This window comes from Pagrus major, chromosome 22, assembly GCF_040436345.1.
Source record: "Pagrus major chromosome 22, Pma_NU_1.0".
Classification (NCBI taxonomy): Eukaryota; Metazoa; Chordata; class Actinopteri; order Spariformes; family Sparidae; genus Pagrus; species Pagrus major.
In genome coordinates this window covers 26039807-26061598 of record NC_133236.1, presented here as the reverse complement: position 1 = coordinate 26061598, position 21792 = coordinate 26039807, and the positions used below count along the sequence as shown (strand labels likewise).

General features: G+C 42.9%; 2 protein-coding genes across 4 annotated transcripts; one reads left to right on the top strand and one right to left on the bottom strand.

Annotated features, from left to right (window-relative positions):
- Window positions 1-6271: 6271 nt before the first annotated feature.
- gzf1 (GDNF-inducible zinc finger protein 1) lies at window positions 6272-10730 on the top strand. Of its 3 annotated transcripts, none has more exons than XM_073493467.1 (8): window positions 6272-6357; window positions 6912-7930; window positions 8047-8230; window positions 8378-8547; window positions 8753-8847; window positions 9020-9187; window positions 9352-9509; window positions 9754-10730. In XM_073493467.1, exons 2-8 carry the CDS (start codon window positions 6927-6929, stop codon window positions 10507-10509), a joined length of 2535 nt encoding a protein of 844 aa, XP_073349568.1. In that variant the 5' UTR covers window positions 6272-6357; window positions 6912-6926; the 3' UTR covers window positions 10510-10730. The 3 variants fall into 3 exon arrangements, with proteins under 3 accessions (XP_073349568.1, XP_073349570.1, XP_073349569.1); XM_073493469.1 differs by having other exon boundaries at window positions 6339-6357; window positions 6915-7930; XM_073493468.1 differs by having other exon boundaries at window positions 6355-6434.
- A 1525-nt stretch (window positions 10731-12255) lies between these two features.
- napbb (N-ethylmaleimide-sensitive factor attachment protein, beta b) lies at window positions 12256-20415 on the bottom strand. The gene is made up of 11 exons (XM_073493425.1): window positions 20275-20415; window positions 18554-18633; window positions 18189-18305; window positions 17367-17413; window positions 16820-16897; window positions 16637-16692; window positions 15403-15487; window positions 15203-15307; window positions 15050-15118; window positions 14899-14949; window positions 12256-13537 (listed from the first exon to the last, which is right to left on the bottom strand). Exons 1-11 carry the CDS (start codon window positions 20373-20375, stop codon window positions 13436-13438), a joined length of 891 nt encoding a protein of 296 aa, XP_073349526.1. The 5' UTR covers window positions 20376-20415; the 3' UTR covers window positions 12256-13435.
- Window positions 20416-21792: the final 1377 nt, after the last annotated feature.

The window sequence follows — 21792 nt, the reverse complement described above, 5'->3', positions numbered from 1 at the left end:
CTCCACAGATACCTTGGTTTGCTGTTTCTTTCAAGTCAAGACGAGTCGAGTCCAATTTTTTCACGAAGCCCAAAAACCCAAATAACAAATTTGCCTCAAAGGGCTTCATAAAAATGCACAGTATATGAAACCTACCATCCGTAGACTGTCAGTTTGGATTACATACAATTCTAAAATAATGGGAAGAAAAGGAAGAAGCATGCTCTATTACAAGATCCAAAGTTTTGGAGCATTATTTTCCAACAAACCCTAACTCTGTATGACTGTGACTGATGGTCAGACTCGTGAGACTCAGGATCAGGGCTTTAATTGGGCAAGACTTTGTTTTCCTCCATTAACTCACGGATATGAGAGGATGACTGGTCGAACTGGCGTCGTTTCAGCCAGCCAAGGCCTCTGTGATTACACAAGTGCTGGACCTCTGCCATGTTACACAACCGGGAGAATAGGTGAACCCAGAGGAGCAGGGTTAACCTGCCTGCAGCCGGTGCAGTCCCTTCAAAATGAAAGTCAACTGACTGTGACTGCAGGGGGAAGAAGTTGAGGATCAGTCTCTTTTATTCACTGTTACTGAACCATCAGATTTGAGATGGATCTTCAGCGATGACAACTTATTTTCCCTCCTGAATGTTACATGTTCGGCTGGCCCGTTGACCCCTGGTGGGAGGGTGTGTATGTGTGTGTGTGCAGTTGCAAAGCACCCAGACACCGCCTATGCTGATCCCAGCATGTGTTTCCTGTATGGGGAATGCTTGGAGTAGTGCAGTATGCTTACAGTAAGTGTGTGTGTCTGTGTGTGTCTGTGTGTGTGTGTGCCTGGGCGAGCACGAGCGAGACAGAAAGGAAGGGAGAGACAGAGCGAGGGAGAGAGCGAAGGCATATCCAAGGGGATCAAACCTAAACCACAGGATATTTCTGACCTTGAGGGCGAGCGGGTACAGCAGGGAGGGGGGAGAGGAAAGAGGGGAGGAAAAGAAAAAAAGAGAGGAAAACTGAAGGGAAGGAACAAAGAGATGGAGAGAGAGGAGCAGAGTCTTTGGAGGGCAGCTGGAAAGCCTCCAGAATCCTCTGCTCTAACCAACCATAAAATTCCAACCGAAGCCACGAAACCAGTATGAATCTGACGAGGGTGCCTGCTGCCCACAATGGCCGTGTGTGTGTCTGCGTTCGTGTGTCTCTGTGGTGTGCGCACATTTACTCTTGTGTGTGTGAGCGCCATATGTGATTAAAGGGTCCGAAGCTGGGGGAGGCCAGGAGGCAGACGAGTGATGCAATCCTCGGAAGCGAAGGAGAGGACACGAGGGCGGCAGGAAGGAAGGGAGGGAAGAGAGGAAGGAGGAATTGTTGCTTCTGGGGATCCAGCTCTCCAGGAATGTGCTGACGGTCATGTCCCACACAGTCGGAGGGGAGAGTGTTGCATTCTGGGAGGATCTGCGGAGGTGACACCACCTGTTTTCGTGCGCTGCAGATTGCAAACGGATGATAAAATCACACATTATAAAAGGGATAGACTTTGTGAGTCATTATTGTAATTTTTCAAAAGGCACAACAATCCCTCTCTCACTGCAGGCTGAAGGCCCGAATCCACCCGCACACAGCAGCAGTGGAGATCTATTTCGGTGCGAGCTACACAATGTCCACAAGCACCCACACAGGCTCAGTGGGTAAGGTGATTGGTAAGCCTGGGCAAATAGTCTATTTATGAGCATGGCAAGAGTGGGTGGTTGTCCTTGAGCTGGTTTGTCTGCCGTCTGAAGTGCTAAGTGCTGTATACAGTTACAATAGATAGAACATGCACAAGGACAAGTGAAGGTGGGGAAGGGGTGAGGGAGGGAGGGAGGGTGAGTGCGAGAGAGCAATGGGAATAGAGATGGTGAGTCAGAGGCCATTTGGAAAGTAATTTCATCGCTGAATGCCATATATCTTTTCATCAATGAAAGGAAAGTATTTTCCGAACCAAGGAGAAGTAAACATCACCGTTCGGTGAAACGGAGCCTATCTGAGTGGGTGACGACGGATAGCATTCAGAGGCTATTTCTGCACTCCATTATTCTACGTAGGTGAAGTTGTTTGTTAGGATGCACTGCAGTGAAAGAAGTTTAAAACAAGACGAAGAGTCTGCAGCCCTGCCAGCTGCTCTGTGAGGCTCTGCTTGCTAACAATGACGATGCTCACCTGCAGATACTTGGCAAATGTAATGTTTAGCATTGTCGCCAACTTGTTTAGCACGTGCCCAATGGTGTGTTACAAAGAAGCCTTCTGGAAAGGCGCCCTAGCAGGTGGCAGGTGACTGAACTAACAGTCTATCTATTACCATCTACCACGGGCTAATCAACAGTAGGAGAGGCCTATCACCAGTAGGTATATCAAACTCTTACAGGAGTAACCTCTTGAGGAGCCGCCATTGTTGTTTGCAAAAGAACAGTCACTTCTATCGTTGGCTGTCACACGTTATCAATCAAACTTTATTTGTATAGAACTTTTCATACATCAAAGTAAGACAATGAGACACACACATGAATACATACACAGCAAGAACAGGAACTTAGGAACTGAGGAAGTGCTATCTTGAGCTAAACACATAAATAAAACACAGTCATTAATAAAATACAGAGACAATACACTATCATTAATACTTAATAAAAACTTGAGACCACCAGCCAGAACATCCGCACCCAGCACCCGTTCCAAACATAACACCACCCTCTCCAACACAGACGACGGGTCCAACAATCTGTACGAGAAGCCGAATCCCAGGAAAAGTCAACAGGAATCTCAGGGTATCCCAGCACCCGGCACGTCCCCGAACCAGCACAGACCCCACAAGTCCGCGCAAACCCCAACGACCCATGACGCCTCAGTACGACCCGTAGCGCCCCAAGGAGACCCCTGCAATGCACCAGAACCAAGGATGCTGACTGATTGGACTACTGTGTGTCCGGCCATGTGTGCTTTAATACGAAAAAGGTGATTTGTCCAAAACTCAGTCTTGAATTTGGTCAAAAATATCTTGAGAGGGTTTTAAAAGCATTTAATTTGCAGATATCCTGGAAGGTGGTGGACCAACTGACCAGCAGACGATGCCATCCCCAGAGCCATGTTGCTGAAACATTTCATCTTTAGGCAGCATACTTTGAACTCATATGTTCATGCGTGAGGCTGTTTACTTCTGCATACTGTAATTTCTCATCTTTCTTAGCCAAGAACCCCCAAGACTCCACATTACGGCACGAAGAGTCTTCTGCAATTATTGTGAATCATTGGTTTCTTATGTCTCGATGCTACATTGAGGTTTTAGGGGTTCCGCTGATATTCTGGACGGGCTGAATGTGGCGTGGCCTCCCGCCAGTGAAAAGGGAAAGAAAAGGGCAAAAGGGAGAAAGTAAGCTAGGCTGAAGTGTTTGGAGAGACTACCACAGACAGGTCTGGACTGCTGTGCGTATCCTGGCAAAGCAACCTTGGCCTTGACATGACTGCACAAACATGTACAATATTTGACTCCTGCCCAATTTTCTTCCTTTATATAAACATGGGTGGAGAGTCACGTCCATTTGCTCAAACAACTAAAACCAACTCCCACAAACTCTCCATGTGTGTCCCAGTGTCAAAGCAGAAACATGCCATTGATAAAAAAAAAAAAAAGTATGGATGTTGCAACACAATAAAGTAAATTCATGAAACATGTTTTCTGTTAACAGAGTTCACTGACTGGAGGGGAAGAGAAAGACCACAGAGTACTGAGTCGGTCTGGTTTGTGATCGGTCTGGCATCAGCTGTGTGGTTAGACGGGCAAGCACAAAGAGAATGCTGCGGTTATTCTTGGACCACCGATGTCCGCACTTCCATGTAATGTTCTGGTGTTTACCATCTCTGGTTCAGTTCATCTGCTGGGATTATGAGTCAGGCCTGTAAAGGAGCTGTAGAGAGGTCCTGCAGGGACACCGTCTTACCCTCGCTGCATCCAAATTAAAGTGTTTGTACGACTCCAGCACACAAAACCGAGGCCAACACACAGCCATCACCACCGAACTCCTGAATTCTCCTGTGTTTTTCTACGTTGTGTGTGCTCTGTAGCCTCAAATTAAAATCGTCCCTTTGGCTTTGAGTTGCACTTTTTTTTTTTCCCCTCTCACACAGTGCACACATTGTCATGTTGTTTGTGCGCTGCGGAACGTCAGCGCAGATATTTTCGGTTGTGTGGAGGAGTCTACACCATAGCGGAGCAAACACGACGCCAGAATGTTTTGTTTGCTGAGCCCGTCACCTTTCAGCGAGCGTTTGCACCTCATCTTCCGCACTGGCAACCTGACGATGTATCTGTGGGAATTTAATTTGTTTGTCGGACAGCCTGGTGCTGCAGCTGGCAACATCTGAACCCTTGACTGCAGTTACATGACATCCACTTTCTTTATCCCCAGCTCAACTGTGCGACCTTCGAATAATTCTGAAAGAAAAGCCCTGGAGTCACTTGAAAAGTCAACCAGTGTCACTGCCGAAAGTAGATTAAAATGGCATGTTTCTGAAATGACTCTTTGACCTTTTGTTATTTCAGCGATGAAACATGTGCTCATCAGCGATGAGATGTGGAAACCTCAAGTGTCTGCCATTCTGACAAAACATCCTGTGACAACATCGAAACCCACAACTTGGGTTTAATATTTACCATATTACCTACAACCTGAAACTGCTAAACTCTAAAACATCATTTTAGTTTTTATGAACAGCCAACTTGAAAAAAATCCTCTCCACTACTGTACAGTAGTCTTCGTCTTTGTTAGAAGTTGTACTAATGGCAACATTCAGAGAATTAATTTGCACATTGTAATTCACTTCTTCATTAAACTCTGGGCTTATTTTCATGGTAATACTTGGCACCATATTAATATCTATGCAAATACTTTCAATTCCCAAGAGCACACACGCACAGATCATTACATCTGCAGATGTGGCGTGCCCTTAACATAAACATGAATCAGGAAGAACCTGTTGTATGAAAAGTGTCATCAATAAATTGGTACCGGGCGTGTGTGTGTGGCAGTGTAACGTAATAGAAGCCAGATGAACACAGTGTTCCAGGTCAGAGCTGAAGTGAAGTCTGCACAGCTTTTGCTCCAGAGCAGCATGAGTCACCGGAACAGAGCAGATTGCTAGCTTGCAGAATTCATTAAGACAAATGTAAGGTATATGGATTTCCTCTGGAAGAAAAAGAAAAAAACCCTTTGGCAGCTGCAGAACAGCACCCCAGTGAATCCTCAAGTAGCTTTCCATACACCTTTGGAATGACAGCACTCTTTCAGCAAACCAAAATGATTTACGCTGGTTGGAATGTAAATGAATTAGCCTGAATCCTTCGGTGTGTGTTGGCCTATCTTGTGTTATTTTTGGAGCCGTTCTCACACAACTGCAACAGATTATTTCACGGGTACTAAACAATTATTCTTTAAGCAGCTAGTTAAATGCATAATGAGTGGATCTACTATGTAAAACTATCTCCTAGAATGAGAATAAGGCTGTGTGGAAACTGATCATGCTGAATAAAATGCTAATGTGGCTGTTAAAGGTGCAGACTGAACTGCTTTATAATCCAACACAGGCAGTTCATATGATGTCACGTCTCTCTGTGCAATGGCGCCCCCGTGCGGGGAGGAGGCAGTAATGCACTAACAAACACTGTGTTCAGTTACTGCCAGTGTTTGAGTTACGGTAAACTCATAACTTCACTAAAACACTGTTTAAAATTAAGCAACAATGTTTCTTTACTGTCCACTTTGACTTATTTTTTACAAACTTAAGTCACACTTAGTTTGCAAAGTTATAAAGGAAATGAAGCAGAGTTTAACCTCAGACAGTGAATGCAACACGATATTTCGTTATTTTATACAGGTTATTTGGGCATATTACTTTAAAATGAAGGTAACTAGCAATATGTAATATGAAGTAACTTGCCCAAAACTGGTTTATATATATATTTATAATGTATATTTTATGAAATGATAGTGGAACTTACAGTGTTTTGGAGAAAAGTGAGGCTAAGCCAAACATATATCACTCGCCAGCTAACAGCTAGCTAAATTAGCTTGACGGTAATGCTACAAACGCCTCAGGGCAACGGTCTAAAACGTACGAGGCGCTATTTTCCCCACTTACAGTCAATAAACCTGCTAAAACTGACCCAGGAGCAGCAGTTGTCGTCTCCAGTTCTACCGTTTAAACACGGCCGCGAATGTTAAACCGATCCCGGATCAGCCATCTCGACACCGGATGTCGGCAAGTAAAAAGACAAGTGCCGTCTTCTACAGGAAATACCCTCCGCTGTACGGAGCATTTGTGAAGGGCTGCCATTTTAGCGACCTTACGGTAAGAAAACTTGCTCCGTGTTGATGTGTTGTTAGCTGGCTGCCATATATTCGCTCATGCACTGTGCTGTGTGTGCTGTAGGTTCAACGCGTCGCCCATTCAACCTGTTTGTTTTGTGTGAACAGTCGATGTTAGCCAACGTAGCCGTCGTGTCTGTGATGCTAGCGTGTTAGCAGTGAACATTACCGAGGCGAAAAGCGCACAAATGTAACGCTAGTCGGTCTGTTGTCGTGGCAGGGAGACTTTATACCGGGGGGTTGAGGTTTCTCTGATTCACTTTATGTCAGAAGGAGTAGTTATTTTAACAAACTCACCCAAGCATTAGCTTAATATGAGCTATTTTACTTCCAAGTAGGTGTTATCAGGGTTAGCTTATGTGCAACGTTCACTGACCTAGAAGTAGCCCCAGTAATGATGATACACAAGAGCCACACACTCTCCAAAATACAGTCTGATCACTGAAGAGAAAGCATGAGTGTGTTCATAAGTGAAATGAATAACAACGGCTGTAAGCATTTGAAGTCAACATTCCCCCATTTTTTGTATTTTTTCAGCAGCACAAATGAATCATGGGGGTCCAAGTAATCCAGCTCACCTCTAAGTCCCACCATGAAAACCTCCTGGCCTCTCTGCAAGAGCTCAGGCTGCAGGGCCAGCTCAGTGACGTCACAGTGCAGGTGGACTACCAGGGAGACATGCAGGAGTTTCAGGCCCACCAGGTGATGCTCGCAGCATCCAGTGGCTACTTCAAGAAGATCCTTCTCTCTCAAGATGCCGCCCGAGACAAACTGTCACTCTCAAATATGCCCTCCAACAATTTCTCCAGGTTTCTGGAATTCGTCTACACTGGTAAGGTTGAAGTTGCCAGAGACAAGATTGGTGATGTTCTTCAGGCGGCACAGTTTTTGGACTGTGAGGACCTGGCGGAGGTTTGTGGTAAGGCCATGAGTGCTGGCATCCTACAAAATCCTGCAAAGAAAACATCTGAATCAGAGGTTGTCGATGAAGATGACTTGTATGGTGCCAAGAAAGAAAAAAGGACCAAAGGGAAGAAGCAGCCTAAAAGCTTAGTTCTTAAGAGGCGGCTCTCTCCACAGAGCTCGGAGAAAGAAGTCATCTCAAAGAGATGTAAGGCAAAGAACACTGTAACGGATGAAAAGAGACAAGGGGGAAAGATGTTAAAACTGAGCCTGGCTGGCCGGAAAGTCCTTCAGCGGCGTTTGGACACTAAAAAAGAGGATATTAACAATGAAAACCAAGTTAGCAATGTAGACACAGATGAGAATGAGGGCAGGACTGAAGCCGAGGCTCCGCCAGAGAGTCAGGAAGAGAAAGGAAACGAGTCATCGATGGAAATGCAGATCTGTGATGCGAATGATTGGGAAGGTGAGGAGGATGAGCAGAGTAATGATGCTGAGGACACCTTTTTGTTATCTCTGGACGACGACGACGACGATGAAGACGGCGAGGGACAGTCCAAGGAGACAATAAAAAGGACATCCAAGGCCCAGTTCCAGTGTAATAAGTGCCAGCGGACCTTCCACTATGAGAGGAGCTACTTAAAGCACATCAGGTAGGAAACATTAGTGCTCCTGGGTTTAATGTATTGATTGATACCTGCAGTGAGGTCAGCACTTAGCTCCCGTGTGTTCTGATATTGCCGTAACCTGTTACTGCTCTCTCGGCCAGCACGTACCATGGAGTGAAAGCAGATGTCATCTATCGCTGCGAGACCTGCCAGCAAACCTTTGCTAACCGCAGCAACCTGAAGATCCACGAAAAGCACGTCCACAGTACTGAGAGGCTCTTCACCTGCGACTCCTGCTCAAAGACCTTCAAACGCAAGAAGGATGTTGTCCGCCATCAAAGACAGGTGAGGATCAATAAGGTCCCTCACACTTCCTGTATCTAAAAGCCATATACAGTATTACTGCCATGATGAAATACATGTAGCCACGCATGAATAAACATTTCTCGGATGATTTTTCCTGACTCGATAATTTATGCTGCTGTTTCTCAGGTACACGAACGTAACAATCTGCGACACGTCTGTTCCGATTGCGGAAAGTCACTCAGCTCTAAAACCGCCCTGTCGTTGCATGAAAGGACACATACAGGCGCAAAGCCTTTCGAGTGCACCGACTGTGGGGCCCGATTTACCCAGAACTCTGCCCTCAAGATGCACCGCAGGTAGGGATCAGTGATGATGGCTGCTGAAATGATCCTTTTGTTGGCGTGGCGTATAGATGCTCAAGAAAGGCAGGTGGTGGTGACAGGTTTTAATCCTTAATCCCGCCTCACTGTGACAAATACCTGGATTTTAGCATAACATACTAATAACATATGTATATGTATGAACAGATGAGGGCTAAACTAGTCTGTTTTACTCCTGTAGGACTCACACAGGAGAGAAGCCATTTGCATGTGACGAGTGTGATGCCCGGTTCACCCAGAAGCACATGTTGGCCTATCACAAGCGGTCACACACAGGTGAAAATGAAATCATTTCATAACTCTTCAGATTTCAGACCCCACCCATCCCGTCTATGATAATAAAGAGAAAAAAAAAGGTTTTATAAAGTGGGCCTTGAAAATGAGGCTATCTACACATACCAGACCAAAAGTGACAATGTTGTTCTTTTGCTGTTTAATCCTCTGTTAGGAGAAAAACCATTCATGTGTGAAGCGTGTGGGAAGAGCTTTGCATCTAAAGAATACCTGAGACACCACTCAAACATCCACACTGGGTCCAGACCATACAAGTGCGAACAATGTGGCCGAGGCTTCGCTCAGAGGAATTCTCTCCACCAGCATTTAAAAATACACACAGGTAATTCAACAAATCATGGACGTATTTGCTTTCACTAATTCAGAGGTTTTATCTACTTTTACAGCTGAGGAACCACTTTTCTCTCTTCTGTTCTCCTCTATTCGTGTCTAAATCGTACTTGGGTGTTATCCAGCGCTTCATTGTTTCCTCTCTGTGATTGTTAGGTGAGCGTCCGTACAGCTGTAAAGACTGTGACAAGCAGTTCACCCAGCTCAACGCCCTCCAGAGGCACCAGCGCATCCACACGGGGGAGAAACCCTACATGTGTGGCCTCTGTAGACGCACCTTCACAGACAAGTCCACCCTTCGTAGGCACACTATGGTGAGCAGTGCTTATATGACTGTAGTGACAATATCCGCAAGGGTATTTTCAACTGCATGGATACACTGTTGAGTTAAGGACCAAAGTACCCACGATGAAAAAAATAAAATAAAATAAAACAAAAGGAAATATAGGCTTTTGTACAATAACTATTAATGCATGTTTATCACCAGATAAGTTGTGTTTAAAGTCCTTTGACACATCACACTGCTGTGGAAATAACATGAGCTCTTCTCACATTCAGATTCATGACTCAGACGCTCCCTGGAAAACCTATCTTGTGGTGCTGGAGGGAAATGTGGAGGACAAGAAACCCAAAACCCCCACTAAGGGAAAAACTGAAAAAACAGGAGCAGGAGAGAAAAAGAGCACCACGAGGAAAAGTGGTGGTGGTGCTGCTGCTGCTGGTACTGGTGCTGCTGGCAGTCCTGCTAAAATCCAAAGTGACTCCATTGTGGTGCCAGCTGAGCCAGTCACCATCCCCTCTGAATGGACCACTCATGGGGCCATTGCTCTGGTCAGCCACGGCTCCCTTGGAGGGATTACTGTCATCCACACTGAGATGCCACCTGGTACCCAGATCCAGCCCATTGTAACCACTGACAGCACAGGGGCCAGTGTCATTTCCATAGACGGATCAGCCATCCCATTCTCTATACCAGTGTCCATGGCTCAGCCTATCCCCTTGTCCTCTGAAGCGTCCAACATCTCTCTGTCTGTACCCACTCTCTCAGTTTCTGACGGCACGCTGGCGTCGGTCTCAGTGATCCCAACTGTTTCTACGTCATCCGTCCTGGAAGCTGCCGCCTCACAGACCATTTTGGCTCCAGTCTCGGAGACTAAAGCCACTTCAGAGACGGAGATTTTGCAGCCTGATATTAAGACTGTGATTGTCGTCGATGAGGTTTGTAGAAAAGAACAAACGGCTGCTGGACAGCGGAGAACAGAAGACAACCCATTAGCTGAATCTGAAGGGGCTCCAGCTCCAGACGCCGTGTAATAAAATGCATGCGAGAACAAATCATTTCTTCTGGGTGTAGGAAATTTAAAATCACTTATTTTATTCTGGCATTAGCAGTGTCTCAATGTGTTCTGACCATGTGGTGTTTCATCATTATTATGATCTTAAGTCCAGTGTTTTATTAACAGACTTGGATGTGATGATCAGTGTTTGTCACTCTTTTGAAATGTCATGATATTTATTAAAAAATCCTAACAAATTGCTTGTGTTTTAGTCACATGCTTTAGAGCCATAAACAAGGCATTAGTGAGACAATATGTATAGCTAATTAATTAAATAATAGTGTAAATGTCTTGAAAAGGGCAAATTGCAGCACGTTATATTGAATACAAATATAATGAGTGTGATTAAGTTTTTACATATAATGGCAAAAATAACATCAGGATTGGTACCTTTTACCACATTAATAAATATCAGCCATCTGTTCCACATACATCACACAGTATTCTGGAGGAGCTACAACTATACTCTGTAGGATGGTCTGGGGGGCCTTGGCAGGAGTCACTGGCAGCTGCAGAACAGCTCCCCAGTAAATCCTCAAGTAGCTTTCCATTCACCTTCGTAATGGCAGCATATTTTCTGCAAACCGTGTCTAATGATTAACGATGAGCTGAATGTAAATGCAGTAGGTTAAATCCTTCAAAACTCTGGCACTCGCTGTGGAGCTGTTTCCACACCACAGATGTGTTTCAAACGGTCTGTTATGTTCAGCAGGTACTTGCATGAAATCATTTAATAAGGCTGCTTCTCATCATAAAACTTATAGTTCTGAATGTTTGTCGCAGGGAAAAATAATTAGGCTGTTTAAATGTATTATGGCTGGTAAAAACAAAATGTTGCCATCGAAACAATATTGTCAATTTGGACAGTTGCTAATAGGTTGGCCGACTACATTATGAGTGGTATGTGTGAATGAGAAAGGAAATGCATACTGAACAATGTAGATTGAATCACTGTTGTGTAAAGGCCTAACACAGTAATGTCAGGAGTAGGTTACTATACACTGTAACAGATGACTAATAAAGTTGATTTATTTTATTATTATTAGTCATCACCCCAAAAGGCTCCGCCAATCAAATGGTCATGTTTGAGTATCAGGTTACAGTCTGAAAGGGCAACAGGAAGAATGACACACAACAGGAATGGAAAAGACAGATAAAGGTATATAAATGAATTTGATTGTGTATCAGTTCATAGTATTCAGTAGTCTTGTAAATACAACTCACAAAATTCTATCTTCAATGGATAAATGGTGTAACAACAAACTTATGATAAAAAAAAAAAGTTCAGCTTACTTTGCTACCAATTTTTAATAATTAAGATAACACGAACAATAATCATCATTCAGAAAATGACTAAAATTATCAACAGTCTGACATCTATGCACTGTGTTGCAGAGATATCTAATGAAGTTAGCATGCTAACTAGCTAGCCAGGGGACTGAAAACCTGTTTTAGCAGTAACTGGTGACATGCTGCCCCCTATTTGTTTAAAGTATAAATTCAACAGATGGCTAAATCTTACATAGTACACCTTAATGTAGGTAGGATTTCTTCACTGGGTGCATGAACAGTACTGGAATATTCCCCTTTGGAGGTGTTAATATAATTAATGTTCTACCTAAAAGCTTGTCTTATCATGAAAATGTAGGATTATGGATCAAAAAGATGATTTAACGGCAGTTGGAAGAACATTAACTAAAGGTCAATGGCAGGACGGCACAGCTGGGATATAATATCTTTATTATTGTCCATTCGCACAAGCATACAGATCATATCCAAGGTCCATTGTCATTCCACCTGGAAGAAGCTGGATACGCAGGGCGACTGACCCTTTTGTAAAAACTTTGGTCTGGCTCACACTAGTGAATGTAACACAACACTGAACTATACACAATGACATGCTTAGCGACTGGCCATTAGGAAGGCTCACTGCGGCAGTTAACCTTCAATGATGGAGTTCACATCACGACACGGCACGAGATGAGTGACTAATGATGCACATTACCCTCAAAGATTACATCCCTGGAAATAAGGAGTAAGGGTTTCCATCTCAGTGCTTCTGATTCAAAAATACATTTTCCACAGGCAAACTATAAATCACAGCTTACAGATTCAAACATCCAAAGTATTATTACATCAACGAATCCTAAAGCAACAGATACTCCTACTAAAGTAAAGTAAGAATGAATGTGTATGTCTGCGATTAGATGGAAATGTTTAACAGTCTACACTTGTTTGTGCATATCAGTGCCCTTCTTCAAGAAGAGTCTCTCCCCATTGGTGATAAAAAATGGAAACAAAATCACTTTTTTTTGTTGCTCTAATAACTTTAGTTTTAAGAACAATAATGACACTGATCTGTTCCCTTCTCTTCTACTCCAACAGATAAAAAAATTAAGATAATGGAACATTCTTGAAATCCATACACACCATGAACATCGTATGTACAAGAAACCGAAACATTTAAATAATCTGTTTAAGTAATTAATAATAAACTGGATAAAAAAACAAGCCGCAAATGACTAGGAACAATAATTGTACAAAACATGCAGTGCTTGTCGTCAATACTAACATCAGTTTCAATACAATATACCGCTCTGAAATCCCTCCAGGACAGATTTCAGCTGAAAAGGTATGCAGCAATCCTCTAGACAGAGGTGAGGGCGAGAGCATTTACATTCTGACTAGATCCAGATAGGCTCGTAAGGAAAGCAAAGATAGTACTCTGACAGTGTAGCAATGAGCAGTGGAATATTCAAAATCGTCAGCGGACACTCATCTCCGGATGCTATACACAGTGAGAGGAGTGAAAGAGAGTGTGTGTGTGCGAGTGTCTGTGTGTGTGAAAGCATGCGTGATGGATTTGTCCCTCTGTGCTGCACTTCCAGCCCTTTGGGTTTCTTTCATTTCAGATCCCCTTCATCACCCTGGATGGTCTTTTTGATGCGCAGCAGGAGGGTTGTGTGCCACTGGTCCAGGCGTGAGATCGAGTCGAACTCTTTTACCTGCAGGCGGGCAAAGGGACAAGGAGATATGCTTTTTTATCCCCCAAAATTACAGTCGGAAGGTTCTGCTCTCTTATTTTAAGTTGTTACACATTACTGGTTATTTCCAGAGGACGTTACACAACAAACAGTTCAGTGAAGGGTAATGCTTTGATTCCTGATCTCACAAGACCTGATGTGCAACTCAACATGGCGGCGACCTTCTGAAATAACAACTCTTCCCTCTTTAAACGCTCTACAACTGACAAATGTGAAGAACTGGGACATTTAATTGACGAGCGCTTCAATCAACTTGGCATAATGAGCAGAAATCTAAAAAGGGATCAACAACAAGCTCTACTCTTTCTGCCTAATGCCTTTGTTCACCCGATTCATTGACAGACTCACCTACCCAGACGGGAACTTTTTAGCTGCTTCCCTGAGGTTAGTGATGCACAACGTAAACCGTTTGCTTTGGGATAAGGGATTTCCCTTCTTGAGCTGTTTACACAAAGACAACACAGCTCCAAGTTCAACATCCGCACTCTAACCGCAGAGAAAAAAAGTTAAAAAAAACATCCAATCTGTCATTGTTTAGTAAGCGACCGTCACCAGAGACAACAAACAAATTAAAAGAAACCATACTAGATCTGCAGAGCGTGATCTATGTGAGATGATCTCATTTCCCACCATCAGACCACTCTTCCTCTGATCCTGAAGCGATTCAGAAAAATGTCCTAACCACTCCACTCAAGATCATCTGACAAAATAAACAAAATCACTTTCCATCCTGTCCACCATCTGGCGGCCGTAACAAAGGACCACAAACATCCCAACCTATAATCACCAAATTTGAACAATATAAGCACAAAGAACTTGGAAGGAACTGAGAGGAGCCAATTTTGGCATCAACAGGCAGTTTTCTCTGGGAAGTAGTTCTTGAAATATAGAAGAAAGCTATCATCTCAGATGATAAACTCTTCCGCGACAATGAACCAACACCTTTGCTGTACAAAAGCAACTGTGCACCCACTCATAAGACAGACAGACACGCCAGTCTCCGTGTGCTCCTAACCATTTCTCCAAACCTCTGACATAAAAATCGCAATGAGCGCATCATACTGTAAAAGAAAACTCTTTCCTCTTCACTGACTTTGAGTTAACTTTGAAAAATCTTTCAGGAGCTCAGCTAAATTTCAGTTATGCACTCCAGTCTGTACCAGCGCCACACAAACAGACAGTCCTGAGAGACTGAATGGGTACCTGAGATCCAGCCTTCAACTTCCTTGAACACACGAGGGACCCAACAAAACTACAAGGGCTGAAGCAGTGGGGCTCCCGTTTTAAAGCCTGAAAACCTTCTCAGGGTATACAAGACTTACTGCGTCTGTGAAAGCCTCGCTGTTCTGTTCCTCATGAGCCTCAAGAAGTTTCTGTTAAGACAGAAAAAAAGTGGGTTACTCATAGAAACTGAATAAATTAAAGGGGAAAAGTAAGCCATCAGACTCCTCAGAGTTCTTCGCATCAAGTTACCTTCAACAGCTTGCATTCTCGAGAGTCTGAGAAAGCCGGGAACATCTCCTCGTATTTTTCAACTGCGATCTGTGGAGAGACAACATGTTAAAAATTCTACCACCATTCCCACGTCCCAAATCCTGGGACTGAACCACAAAGGTATACACTCGCCTTAGCGTTGAGCTCGTCGACAATGAAGTGACAGAGGGAGGCTTTGAAGAAGTACTCTTTGGCGCTGTATTTCAGCAAGGGGTTGTCCATCGTGTTGGCTCCGACCTAGATGAATCATACAAAATGTATTAGATATGTCCTGATCAGTGTTGATAGAGAAAGGGTAAGCATGGACGCACCACATACAGGTAAGTACACACCTGCTCATAGATCTCGATGGCCTTCTGGTACTGCTCCAACTGAGCACAGTAAGCCCCCACCTTCAGCAGACACTTGTTGGCAGAACTAAGGAAACAACAACACATTTAGTATAACAAACTAGAAGAGCTACATATTTGGAGTATGTGATATCCATTATTCAAGAATTTGGAATATGCGGTTCACTTGAATGTGACGCTAAAAAATGAAATGGTGAATCAAGAATGGAGCAGAGCTCGGAGCACAGCAGATGTTTAGACTTATCACAGTAGGAAAAGCAAAGGGTGAAGCTAACAGCATTAACAATGGCTCTGTTTTATGTAGGAGTCCCGGTGAGTCATGATGGTGTGACCAGGATCCTGAAACTGAAGCAGCCACTGGAAATTTAAATCAGCCATCATTAACTTTATTAGTTACCTCTGGGCTTTTCCTTCTGTGACGTGTCAAAAAATGTCTTCTGTGAAAATAGACCTATTGTTCAGAGTACAACTCGTGATTCATACTGAGGGTTTGCACAGCTTTTTAAGAGTACATTTCAAACACGTTAAGGTACCTAATCCAGACACATAAAATTACGCATTTTTTGTCAGGACATGCATATGACTTAACCTGCATATTAGTTTCTTAGCTGAACGCACAAGACAGAGATAACTACGACAAGCTTATTTTGAAATAAATGCAAATGTGTGTCCACATTCTGACTTTCTCTAACATAAAAAATTCAAGGTTGACTACTTTTAAAATGCGGCAAACTCTTAGCTACCATGAAAGACAAGGTCCCTGAAATCAATTCAATAACCTGGTAAATGTTGCCTTGCTAATCAAAGCCGCAAACTCATGTAATTATGCAGACGGGCCTGTTTCCACTGCGGATATTTTGACATGTCATAGCAGGGAAACGCAGGTGTAATTAATAACGGTAATGAGTGCAATCCATGTTGTCAGTTCTGGGGCCCAGGTGTTCTGCATGCTGGCTCGTGTGCATACGCTTATTAGTGACAGCTGTGCTTTCCTTATTATGAAGAGTCTCTCTGAACAAGAGCATTTCTGATTGTGTATTGTAAGAGCCATGTTGAGGTTGGAATAGAAGCTCTCCAGCATTGCTCTGAAGTGTTAACATGAAAAGAATTATCTAAAAAGAAAAACTGAAATCACTGCAAGAGGTGATGATAGGGCTGAAAAAGACTGATAATATAGAGTATTTTCAGATCGTAAAAGAAACCGTAAGAACAGTACCTGTTGGATTCTTCTCCTTTGTAGTAGTCTGCTGCTTGTTCATAATGTGCAATAGCCTTTAAAAGAGAAAAGCAACAAATACTGTTTGGTGCAGCTCAAACAAATATGCCCTGTAGTGTTCGAATTTATAATCATTATTAGTGGTGTTAGCAGACTGTGTAAGCTCTGATCGTGTAATATCACCTTTTCGATATCCACCAGCTCAGACTCGTAGATCTCTGCGATACCGATGTGGTGTTTGGCTGCGATGGTGAATCTTCCCTGGAGGAGGAGGAGGAGGAGGAGGAGGAGGAGAAATCATTGCTAACTGGATCCATCCACAGACGCCTCTCAAGTCAATGAAAGTGCTGTGCTACATCGTCAGTGCAGAGAGGCGAGGTCACGTTGTTGCCTGTGGCTTCACGTCTACAAGGTTTAAGCTTTTGAAAAATAATCCTCGCCACAAGGAATAACAAATAGGCTAATTTGATAACGGGCTCAGCATTAAAAAAACAAACTTGTGGGCTAGGAATATGTTGATATGAGCCCCCTCAAAAAATCTGGGTGAGTCTACTACATTAATATGTATCGAGATTTTCCATTCATCTAGATGATGTGATATCCAGAACTAATACTGTAAGTCAGAGGAAGTCACAACAAACACTTCTCCGCCATAAACATGAAATATGATATGGCCAAATGTGCTGTTGTGGATCTGAACATAGACGGACACTTTCTATGCTCATCTTACCATGTCTGTGTATATATCGACGGCGGCATTTAAACACTTGATTGCCTCTTTTGGCAGCATGAAGGGAAGAGGATGGGAAAGTTAGACATGTTAATTCAGATCTAACAGAACCTCATTCTGCATCAGTCTACATGCTGAGTTATTTCAACAAGGTGAGACAAGGTGAAAAATTCAAATCGTATGTTGCATGCAGTCCGGCGTTAGTACGAGCAGTAAAATACAACACGAAATAACAAACAAGCAAGACTCTCCTCTTTTTTTCTACAAAACAAACACATCAGCGAGCTACCATCCCCCAGACCTATGTCGAAAATCTATATTTAGGAGAATATTAAATGAACCACAGAAAGGACAAAGAGCACTATAAATCAACTAAGGGTAAATGCCATGCAATTCAAGGGCAATAACTATAGCACAGCACTGAACTACACTGCACTACAACTCTTAAACTACAGGCTCAGAGAGGTAGAGACTCAGTAGTAAACTGCCCTGATTTGTTGCCAAAAATAATTTGTTTTTGTGATCAAGAATAGTATTCCAGTATAAATATCTATGTTGACTTATCTCTGGAGGCTTGACTAATTTCCTGTTGGAGGAAATGTCCCGTGTGCATTTCCACACAGCTCGATGTAGAAGTCAACTTTCCTACATACAGTGTTCATGAAAACATCGTGGAATGTGATAAATGACAACAATAACGCTCCTCTGAGTGCTACTGTACAAATATTGAGTTGAGAAAGGGGAAATAACAATTCAGGCACTATACTGTGAGATATGGTTTGAGATTAGGTTTCAACCTAATTAGTTACCACACAATCTTACCATTAGGGTCAGACTTCTTGTAGGCATTTCCTGCATCGATGAAACTGGTGGCGCAGTCATGTTTGTTCTGCAGCTGCATATGGAGACGTGCGGCCTTGCAAAATGCACTTCCAGCAGCTGAAGACAGACAGGCGATAATAGAAGCACAGAAACTGTTATACACACACATCCTCTACACTTTGCATTTAGCTTACACTCTGATTTATGCACATAATTCCACCTGTTTTTACTCATGGCACCTTCACAAGTGCTGCGCTGTGCAATTATAGTGCCAAAAAAAAAAATCAACCACATAATCCTACAGCTTCTCAAGCGTGTTGAAATTGATATGTTTGTCATCTTTAGTAGAAAAGAGCTTATCGCACCGCTCCAGTTCTTGGCCATCTTGAACATGTTGGCAGCTCTGCAGTACATCTCACATGCTTCCTCCACTTTGTGATGTCCTCTAGACAAAGAAAAGAAACAAAAAGAAAACAGATGCACAGAATTAAATATATTTTCATACAGGCTCCATGACAAAAATCACAAGTCTGACCTACATATTGAAGTTCTATCAAATAAATTGTGCCTAAATGGCACTACAGGATAATAAACTGTATAAAGTGCCAAGATGTTGGTTGATGAAGGTTCTCAGTCCTCCAGTTTTTCCAGTTTTGCCAAGATGTTTTTGCATTTCTCAGGGAGATGACATGCTGGACTGGCTTATATAAATCCCTCTACACAGGCACTATAGATCTCCCTCCCTCAATGACAAGAAGTGGACCCCTGGGAGCTCCCTGTAGTTGTAATAATACTCTGGCCATTCAATCATGGCAGAGGATTACATCACGGCTCGGTCAGCCACAGAGTTCCTAGCATAAAGCCTGCCAAGAGTTATCACGTGCAAGAACTGCCGACTCGTAACATCTGGGGGTCACCTCGGACAGAGCTGTGGGAAAAAAGACTGAGTCACTGTGACTGCTGATGGCATTATGTATTTTGGGCCTATTCAAAAACCCGTCCATGCTCTAACCCTAACACAACTTTTAGTTTAGCTTTAATTATTATATTGTTCTGTATTATGTGGTTATTGTATTGTTTCAGTTTCCGAAAGGCAGCGACTGTTAAAAAATAAAAACAATGTGGGGGCAATATAAGATAAAGCCTGTAAATAGAAATGCTCGTGTTTTACTGCACATGTAGCCTTGTGAAATACAATAATGCATTATAATTGTGAAACTAGGGTCGAACTGTAATCGTACCATCATAATCTATAACCGTTGCATCCCTGGTCTGTATTCCATACCATTTAATCAGGGTATAGAGTCAATAAATATCTGAAATCTTAATTTGAAAGGACCTGAGGCTGAGTGTGCCTACTAAAACCTCCAGCAAGAATCCTAGCATAGAGGTTTCCCTCATCCTTCATCCTCTCAGAGACCTCTGGTCTATGTGTTTCGGGGATTAACTCTGGTGTTGATGAAAGTTACCATCATTATTGAGCTATATTATAAATACTCCTGGGTTGAAAGCAATAATGTCGTGGTCATTGCCCTGGGGATTATGACGTTATGTCTGAAGAAAGTGTGTTTGGGTTTTCACTCTGAGAAGGGTGCTTTTCACACAAACTGGTCTTTCTTGAGTGTAGAAATGAATTCCTGGAGATTCAATGAGATGCAAGCTTGAATAAATCAACTGTTCAGACAATATAACAACACATATTTACATACATGTCACCCTGGATGAGGCGGAGACTTGGTGGAAACAGAATAAGTAGATATCTTAAGTAAATAGACAATGCAGATATCTATCTAAGTTAAAGCTAAATTACAATCTACTGCGTAGCTCTCAAGCTAATGCTAGGAGAGAGTCGTGATCTGCTGGCTTGTTTACAGTGATAATGACAGCTAACTTAGCTAGCTGATACACTGAATGTCACGTGTCGTCTCCCTCTGGTTTACCAGCTAACTAAACTTCTACAATGTCCTGTTACTTCGCGTTAATAACACACTGAATAGTCTACATGGAAACAGGCTGCGTGCCAACTTTGCCGCTGACAGTTTTACCGCTTGCTAGCTGTTTGTTCTTTGGTGCAATGCTGTCTTACCCTCCAAACATCCCTCCCAAAAAAGAGCCAGAGGACTTGACTTTTTTGTCAGCGTCGGCCATTAGCTGAATGGCTTCCTTCTCTTTCCCGGAGTTGTCCATTGTTGCGCTTTACGTGTGAGGGGAAATTCAAAGTAAGGCAGAAAATACCCGCAGAGGATTCCGCTGTTGTACGGCGAAGATTACTGTCGATGGGTTTATTTAACGTGGGCGTGCACCAGTTAGTGGCTTAGGCGAGCCCCGTGGCATCGCGGGAGTTTGAGTTCTTTAGCTGACAGACGCGGTCGGCTTCGAAGCAGAAGAAAACTACAACTCCCAGTGAGACACGAAGCTATTTTTAATACGCCGTGTTACGTAATATCTGATGGCGACTCGCGAGCGTATATTTATATTTTCATTTATTTTCTGACATTTGATTTTACATGATGGAATCGCGTTTTATTTTCGCTTCTCCATAAAGATAAAAAACAATTTAATCATGTCTTTAAAATCCCACAGAAGCTACATAGTCAGTGTACTTTGTTTGTTTGTACAGCAGAGGGCGGTAAAACACTAACGTTACAACTGACCCGGAAGTCTCTTCTAGGGGCCCAGTTCCTTCATTTTGAGGCCAGACTTTCCCTTCATTATATATATATTTTAAAAAAAGAGTTAAGCCAGCTTTTTAGGTCGACACCAAACATAAGTTAATTGCACAATTGCGCAAAAGTTTTTTTTAAAGCCTTTTTAAACAGTTTTCCATTGTAAACACTTACACTAGTCTCAGCAGGGGGAGCACAGGTGTCAGTCAATACATTTTTGAGGAAGTCGTAGTTTAAGTATTTCCATTTTCTGAACTTAATTCCTATGTCTAAAGAAAATATTCCACTTATCTCAGTCAATTACATGATTATGTTTGAAGGTTATCTTCACACTTATGTACAAATCATCAATTCATCAAATATGATACACACTGAAGACTAAGAAAGCCCCATCTCGAATTGCTTACAACATTAAAATGTGCTGACACATTAATGCATCAGTAGTAATTGTACAACAGCGTTATTAATAAAACAGCCAGTTCTTGAAGGGGAATATTTGCTTTTGATGCTCTTAAAGGTGCAATATGTAAGAACTGGCCAGGTCACCAGGTAAGCTGCTAACTGCTGCCAACTGTAGCTGACATTAGCTAACTAGCTCACTTAGCCGTGCAGCTAGCATTCAAGCTTGGAGCTTAGAGCACCAGAGAAGTGTTGGTGTTTACACCGCCAGCACAGGAGTGTTGAACCCAGGCAGGCTGGGACTGGCTGGTTGGTCACGCCTTTGCTATTCTTGCTTTGACAAGTCAAAATGTCTGCTGTGAAAACATCTTAACCCTGGCACGTGCACACGTGCACACCTAATTAGAAAGCTTCCATGTTAATGTTCTTAGTTACACCTGGCCTTTTATGCTGTAACATGTAAATGTATGCAATGAAAAGGTGTATCCCGCCTAACTTAAATCAGACATGGTCTCCAAATAGGGAGAGAGAGCTTTAAC